This window comes from Accipiter gentilis, chromosome Z (genome assembly GCF_929443795.1).
Source record: "Accipiter gentilis chromosome Z, bAccGen1.1, whole genome shotgun sequence".
Classification (NCBI taxonomy): Eukaryota; Metazoa; Chordata; class Aves; order Accipitriformes; family Accipitridae; genus Astur; species Astur gentilis.
The window spans coordinates 78,331,664-78,338,932 of NC_064919.1; the positions used below are offsets into that span (position 1 = coordinate 78,331,664).

A 7,269-nucleotide genomic window follows, 5' to 3' on the forward strand; every position below is an offset into this window, starting at 1 on the left:
CTGTCCTGCCCACACCTGGGAGCCTGAGGTCCCTCTGCCCTGCTCTTGTCTCCACTCAGGTTTCACAGCTCCAAGTCAGGGAAGATCTACCTTCACAATGACATCCGGCTGCTTTTCTCTCGCAAGTCAATTGAGGTTGACTCGGGGATCCCCTATGAACTGAAATCCTTCACAGAGATGCCAAGAAACCCCCGTTACTCGCCCTGGGCCTGACCACCTCCATCCCCCAGGGCCACCGTGCAGCCTCCAGCCCAGCACATTGTGGAGAGATGAGTAAAGGGCCAGCAAGCAAGTACCACATTTAAGTATTGTCCTCCCCACGTGCCCCTGCCCTCCTGAACAGCACCATTACCGTCCCTGTGCCCTGCAGCAGGGCTGGGGTCGCCAAGGGGGCTTCACCAGGAGGGGAAGGGCCTGGGGATGAGCCCTAGCCCTCCAGGGACATGTCCAAGCGTTCTGCCATTGCTGCTTGCAGCTTGGAGACTTGGCTGTTGCTGGTGGGGGAGGGGCAAGAGTTGGGCCTGGGGCTCCCGGTGAGGCTGCCCATTGCTGATCCCAGGGTTGGGAGCAGAAAGTGCAGAAGAATTTGTATTTATTCGTATTTATTGTTGCTGGGAGCACAGAGGAGCGGAGGTGCTGTGCTGTTTTTTCCCCCATGCTGCCGGTTCCAGATGAGGCCCGGGGCTGTGCGGGGCTGCCCGCATTGGGGCAAGGCTGTGGGGACCACAAGGGTAACTGGGGCTGGGGCCGCCTTAGCCTCGGGAGAGAGGGTGGCCTACATGTGATCCAGTGTGGTCTGGTGCTGGTGGATGGGCAGGAGCCCTAGTTTTGTCCCTGGGAAATGGAGAAGCAGCAGAGGATGTGGAATGGGAGCGGGGCTGGACCTTCATGAGTGGGCTCGAGGGTGATCTGGAGGAGTGCCTATCCCTGCTGTAGCCTTGAGAGCTACGGGCCAAGGCCAGGGTGGGTCAGAGAGGTGAGGGGCAGGAGGCAAGGGAAAAATGAGCTTGCTTGACCCTTGTCTGCATCACCCCTATGATCTGGAGTCTCCGCTAGGCTCCTAGTGCCAGGTTGAGCTCTGGGAAGCTCCAGCCCCTCTGCTGAAAGTGGAGGAAGAGAGGGACGGGTCTCCACAAGGCCATACACCAGCCTACATGGGACAGTGAGCCCGGGGGGGCCAGGGTGCCCTCGGGGCTGGCTGTGACTTGGACCGAAGCCCACCCCGTTGTTCACGTTGTTGCTCTCTGCCCGGTGGCAGACCCGGGGTGCAGGGATCGTCGCGACTGGCCTCTGGGCACAGCGGGCGAGGGGACCGAGGTTCTGCTCTCCCCTGTCCGGGGGCTGCCGAGAGGCTCCGGCCCTGCTGGCCTGGCGGAGGCGGGGGACGGGACGGACACAGGGCATAACTCACTCCCACCGGCCCTGAGCCTACTTCACCCCACCGGGTCCCTGAGGTTGGCCACAGGTCCCGCACGTCGTGGCCCTGCGGGGACGGGGAGGTTGTATCGGTACTTTTCTTGCTTGTTTCTAATTTAATAAACGCCTCTTTGGAGCTTCACACCAGACCGTGCCGCTTCCCGGGGGAGGGGGGTGGGGGTGGGGGCGGAACCAGGGGCAGCGGCTGTCGCGGCGGGACGGACCGCTCCGGGCGGGACACCCGGAAGGGGCGGGGCACCCGGAAGGGGCAAGGTCTTCCGGGAGGCTTTCCGGGGCGGCGGGGAAGCGGTGGAGCGATGCTGGCGCGGGCGGGGCTGCGGGCCGGGCCCGGCCTCGGCCTGCTGCAGGTGGGACCGGGGGAGGTCTCGGAGGGCCGGCGGGGTGGTGAGGGGGCCTCGGGGTTCCGGGGTAGGGGGTTGCTGAGGAAGGCGGGGGAGGGGGATCTGGGCTGGGGGAGCCCGGTGCGGGAGGGGTCCGGGCTGAGGGGAGCGGGGCTGAGGGTGCTGGTGTTGGGGCTCTGGGGAACTGCTGGGGTTGTGGGGGCTCGGCTGGGCGGAACTGGGCAGGGATAAGGGGGTAGCGAGGCGCGGGGGGGAGGGGGGCGGTTCAGAGGGGGACTAGGGGTGAATGGGCATGGGGGGGACTGAGGGGAGGTTAGTGGGGGAGTGGTGTTGGGGGACCGGGGGAAACCGGGTGTCGGGAGCGGTGAGGTGAGCTGGTGGGGCTGGGGGGGGAAGGGTTGTGAGAGAAATGGACGTGGGGGGCTGTGGAGGCCTGAGGGGTGGGTTGTGTCGCGCGGCGGGGGGGAGGGGGGGGGTCAGTGAGGAGGCTGGTCGAGCTGAGCATGGGAGGTGGTGAGGAGAGCTGTGGGAGTCAGGGGCCTGTGGGGGAGAAGGGTGAGAGAGTGCCCGGGGGAAACAGGTCCTTGGGGGGGGGGGCTCAGGAGGTGGCCTTAGCTGGGGAGGGACAGGCTGCTGAAGGGGGGGGGTGTGGGACTGAGGTGAGGGAGAGGGGTGGGAGGAAGGAGTTTCAGCCAGGTTACAGGGGGCTGAGTGCGGCAGAAGAGACCCCCCCACACCTTCCTTTCCCTGATGGTGTCAGGCAGGCTTTATTCCTCCCCCACAGTGGAGACATGAGGGAATGAGAGACATGGAGAAAGCTGCAGCATGGGGGTGAGCCCCCCTACGCCTGCGGGGAAGGCCCTGACACTCATGCTGATCCTGGGGCCCAGGACTCATCCCTGTGGGGACAGCCTGTGTTCCCTCACAGCCTGGGCTTGTTTGGGGCCTCAGAGCTGTTTCTTGCCCTGGTCTATAGGGGCTGTGAGCAGCAATCCCAGATGGGAGAGCAGGGGTGGTGCTGGGTTCCCAGGTGCCGGCAGCTGGTCTCCTTCCTGTTCCTTTTCTTTTCTCCAGCGCTCCCAGCAGCTGAAGCATGCAGCGTGTGTGGCCCAGCCGCCGCGCCGCTTGACCTCTGGCCTGCCTGTGAATATCGGGGTGCTCTTTGTGCCGCAGCAGGAGGCTTGGGTGGTGGAGAGGATGGGCAAGTTCCACCGAATCCTTGAACCTGTAAGGAGCTGCTTTTCTCCCCTTCTGGATTCAGCAGGTTCCTAAAGCTGTAGTGAAGCACATCCTTTGCGTGAGGATTTGGGGGTGGGGTGGGGTGGGGTGTGCTTATTCTTCCAGGTTGAAATCCTTTAGACGGCCTGTAGACTAATTTCCCTTGGTGGATTGCTAAAAGCACTGAGAAACCTAAATTCTCCCCATGTGTAAAGCCTGTTTGCTCTGCCTGCAGCATCTGCAGCATGCAGCATACTTGGGCTTTGTTTGCACAGCTCTCGCTAGTCTGACTGAGCTCTCTGGGGGGAAAACTTCAGATTAGAGGGCTCAGCCATCTAATCCAGCCCTTTTCCCAGGGTTTGAACTTCCTCATCCCTCTGCTGGATCGGATTCGTTATGTGCAGAGTCTCAAAGAAATTGTCATTAATGTCCCAGAGCAGTCAGCTGTCACCCTCGGTAAGGAATAGCTTCCATGTCCTGTCCCGTTTCTTCTGCTGCGTCTGGGGTGAGCAAGGGAGAGCACGGGGAGGAGTGGACATGTCCCAGGCTCCTGTGCTCAGCCCTGGTCCTGGGGACATGGGCTTGGCCATAGTCCTGGTGCTGTGCACAGGGGCACCCCAAGATGTCCTGTCTGCCCTCGGGGATGCGGCTGCACCTTCTTGCTGGGTTGAATGCACCTGGGCAGGAATCCCTTATTCAGATGTTTTCCTGTGTTGAACCACAAATAATCTCTGTGTTTCTGTAAAAAAGACTTCAGATCAGGTTAGCGGACAGCTCGGTTACAATTCTGGCGTTAAGCTTTTTGGTTTTGTTTTCCCCCACCCTCGAATCTTTGTTTATGAAGATAACTACAGCATGAAATGTCTTTATCTGGAAACCTGAGGCTTCTTATGTATTAAAACATTAAAATGTAGTGTTTTCTAGGGAATGTCAAGGTCCTTTTTACAAAGCCTTTTAGATAAGGAGATCTGTTTCAGTCAGTCCCTCTTCCGTGCCATGCTGCTGACACCAGAAAGGAAAGGGATGACCTTGCCCAGTTCTGCTAGTTCTGTCGGGGGAGAGGGCGTTGCCATATTTTGTCTTTGCTGCTTCAGTAAACAGGACATGTTGTTTTCTCCTGGCAGATAATGTCACCCTTCAGATTGATGGTGTGCTCTATCTGCGGGTTATGGATCCCTACAAGGTACCGTCCCTGCTGCACCAACACTTGGCCTGAGTCAAACCTTCAGACTCCAGCATGGTCTGTGTCTGCTGTGCTGCTCAGCTGGCCACCTTGGCACCCCCTCGGGCACCGCTCCTCTGGTTCTACTGGCTCCCTTCTCCCCACAGTGTGTGCTTCAGCCCCTCCCCAGCTTGCTGCGCCCTGTGAGGCGGGTGGGCTGAGCACCCCGATCCCTCCTGAGGCTCTGGGATTCCTGCTTTTCTTTGGCAGGGGTGTCTGTGCAGGTTTCTCATCTTAGTGCCTGTTTGCCTGTCCTGCCTCATTGAGGGTCCCTCTCGGTACTGCCACCGACTCTGTTGTTTTGCTTCTGCTCTCCAGGCCAGCTACGGGGTAGAAGATCCTGAGTATGCAGTGACCCAGCTGGCCCAGACCACCATGAGATCTGAACTTGGCAAACTCTCCCTCGACAGAGTCTTCCGGGTGAGCTGGGGAGGTGGATGATGGAGCTGCCAGTGTCGCTCGAAATGCCAAGGCAGTCTGCACAGCCAGGCTGATAACGCTTAACAGCAAAACACCCTTTGCTCTGAGGGCTTCTGGCTTCTGTTTCAGTTGACCTATCAGTGAAACCTTGGAGATGGGTCTTGTTTTGGTGTTGGTTTCTTTTTTAATGGGAGCTATTTTTTTACCCTGCCCTGGGTTAGCTGGAAAGGGTGATGGGTGGCATGTGCCCAGACCCAGCTGGTCCAGCTGCATTTCTGTTGAGTAGGTGACTCTTTGCTCAGGCCCACCGATGAATGTCCTGGCTAACTTGGTTTGTGGGGGGGCTGTAACCCTCATGCTGGGTTTGCTGGGCAGAAACAGGAACTGTTGGCATTCCTGGATGATCTTTGTATCCAGATGTACACCAGATGTTTGTATCCCAGCAGTTTCAGTTTGGGGCACTGCCTTCCCTAGGAGACGGTGACCCCTTCAAGAGATATGGGTAGCACTTGATCCTGCCTTACGCCTGTGGAAATGGATTTTCCTGGCTGACGTGGCCCATGAGGGGGAGTGTTTGTTTCCCTCCTGACCCCTGTCTCATGCTAAGTGCCTCTTCTTTTCTCTCTGCCATTTTTTTTGTGCCTCCCAGGAGCGGGAGTCCCTCAACGCCAGCATTGTGGATGCCATCAACCAGGCTTCAGACTGCTGGGGCATCCGATGCCTGCGCTATGAGATTAAGGACATCCACGTTCCCCCACGTGTGAAGGAATCCATGCAGATGCAGGTTTGGTTCTCTGGGAGGGTGGTCAGGGACAAGAGGGAAGTCTCCCATGCCACACCATTGTTATCTGTCCAGAGCTGGCAGCACTGGCCCCTCCTGTGGTGAGGGAAGCCCGTTGGTACTTGGTCTGCAAACGTACAACTATTGAATAAATAACTCCCGTCCTTATTTTGGTGGTGGTGGCCGCTGCCTGGTACGCAGAAGCCCAGCCAGCTCCCTTTAAAATCCCTATGGGGCTCTGTAGGAAGCAAATCCTGGAGCTGAAGGTCTCCCCTTGAGAAAAGCTGGGTGCCAGGTCTCCAGGCTGGAAGGGAAGGAGGGTGAAACGGCTGCCTAGTTAGGTGTGGGCTGGGCTACAGAGGCTGTGCAGCATGAGGAGCAGAACCAACCCTCACCGGGGATCATGCGATGTTTTATAGCTGTGTGCTCATACTTTGCTAAGCCACTCTTGCCCAAGCGGGACTTAGGAGTGTGTCCTCACTACGCTTGCCCCTCAGATGGGATTCCCCAGTGTGCCCGTGGCAGGCTGGCGTCTGACCTGTGTTTGCAGGTGGAGGCAGAGCGACGGAAGCGGGCGACGGTGCTGGAGTCGGAGGGGACGCGGGAATCGGCTATCAATGTGGCTGAGGGACAGAAGCAGGCCCAGATCCTGGCATCAGAAGCTGAGAAGGCTGAACAAATCAACAAAGCTGCTGGTAGTGCCTTGGGCTAGAACATGTGGGGCCTGGGAGCGATGCTCCCAGGGAGCAGACTGCATCATTGTCTGTGGGCCAGGCTTCCTCAGCCACGCTGATCCTTCCCTGCCAGGGCCCTCGGGCTGAGCACCAGCTCATGTTGCTGCCCCGCAGCCCAGAGCAGCAGGAGGTGTGTGGCAGGAGTATTGTTGTGCTGCTGTTGGGGAAGAGGGGGTTTGCATGCATGAAATCATCTTGATTCTCTCCTTGCAAGCACTTTGTTGCAGTTCTGACGTGCATTCTGCTGTGGTTCATTGCAGGAGAAGCCAATGCCATGCTGGTCAAGGCCAGGGCCAAGGCGGAGGCTATTCAGCTCCTGGCAGCTGCTCTGGCACAGCAGGTGAGAGATGGCTCCTCGGGGCAGCCACAGCTTTGGTGCTGGCACTGGGGGAGGCAAAATCAGGGCCAGGATGGCACCCGTCTTTCTTGTGGATACTCCCTGGCATCTTCAGCAGCAGCGAGCGAGGAGTTCTGCTGTTTTGGGGGCCTCTACCAGCCGGGGCGGGCTGGGGACAGGGGCACGGATGAAGCTCTTGGTGGTACGCTGAGCATCGTCTGTCTCTTCCCCAGCACGGCAGCGCCGCTGCCTCTCTCTCTGTGGCAGAGCAGTACGTGAGCGCCTTCTCCAAGCTTGCGAAAGAGTCCAACACCCTCCTGCTGCCCGCCAACACCGGCGACATCACCAACATGGTCGCGCAGGTCAGTGTGGTCAGCGGGACCCCGTCTCTTGCCCTGGGGGAGGTGAAGGTGGCAGCCTGGCGGGGCCCTGGCCCTCTTCCCTCCTCCTTCTCCTCCTCCCCCCATTGCTCTCTCATTCCCTCCAGGCTCTGGGCATCTACACCACGCTGACCAAGCCGCAAGCCACAAAGACCGAGGACGACATGCCCCCAGCCCATGAAGACCCCCAGCTGCCCATCGCGGAGGTGCTTAAGGCAGAACAGGCCAGCTCCAGCTAGCGGGGACGGGAGGATCCCGCACACTCACCTGGGGTCTGCCGGGCTGTCAGCAGTCCTGTCCTGCTACCCTCCCTGGTCAGACGCTCTTCTTCCCTTGGTCCTTATTTTGTATTTGGATTTAAATCATGTAATAAATGGTACTGGTGCTGCTGGAGCATGT

The 7,269-nt window shown here is 59.1% G+C and overlaps 2 protein-coding genes across 9 annotated transcripts in view; both read left to right on the forward strand.

The window, feature by feature from the left end:
- The window catches only part of ATOSB (atos homolog B), a 40,209-nt gene extending 38,667 nt beyond the window's left edge, over positions 1-1,542 (forward strand). For all 5 annotated transcript variants that reach the window (XM_049795926.1, XM_049795929.1, XM_049795930.1 and 2 more), the window contains one exon: positions 60-1,542. In XM_049795926.1, the coding sequence (XP_049651883.1) occupies positions 60-213 (154 nt within the window). In that variant the 3' untranslated portion in view covers positions 214-1,542. The remainder of the gene's footprint in view (positions 1-59) is intronic.
- Positions 1,543-1,677: 135 nt separating this feature from the next.
- Positions 1,678-7,263, forward strand: STOML2 (stomatin like 2). Of its 4 annotated transcripts, XM_049795910.1 has the most exons (11): positions 1,706-1,784; positions 2,539-2,609; positions 2,853-3,005; positions 3,353-3,452; positions 4,121-4,179; positions 4,537-4,638; positions 5,288-5,422; positions 5,970-6,114; positions 6,414-6,493; positions 6,724-6,852; positions 6,978-7,263. In XM_049795910.1, the coding sequence occupies exons 2-11, from the start codon at positions 2,604-2,606 to the stop codon at positions 7,107-7,109; spliced, it is 1,041 nt and encodes a 346-aa protein (XP_049651867.1). In that variant the 5' UTR covers positions 1,706-1,784; positions 2,539-2,603; the 3' UTR covers positions 7,110-7,263. The 4 variants fall into 4 exon arrangements, with proteins under 4 accessions (XP_049651865.1, XP_049651867.1, XP_049651866.1 ...); XM_049795908.1 differs by lacking the exon at positions 2,539-2,609 and having other exon boundaries at positions 1,678-1,784; XM_049795909.1 differs by lacking the exon at positions 1,706-1,784 and having other exon boundaries at positions 2,444-2,609.
- The last annotated feature ends 6 nt before the right edge of the window (positions 7,264-7,269 follow it).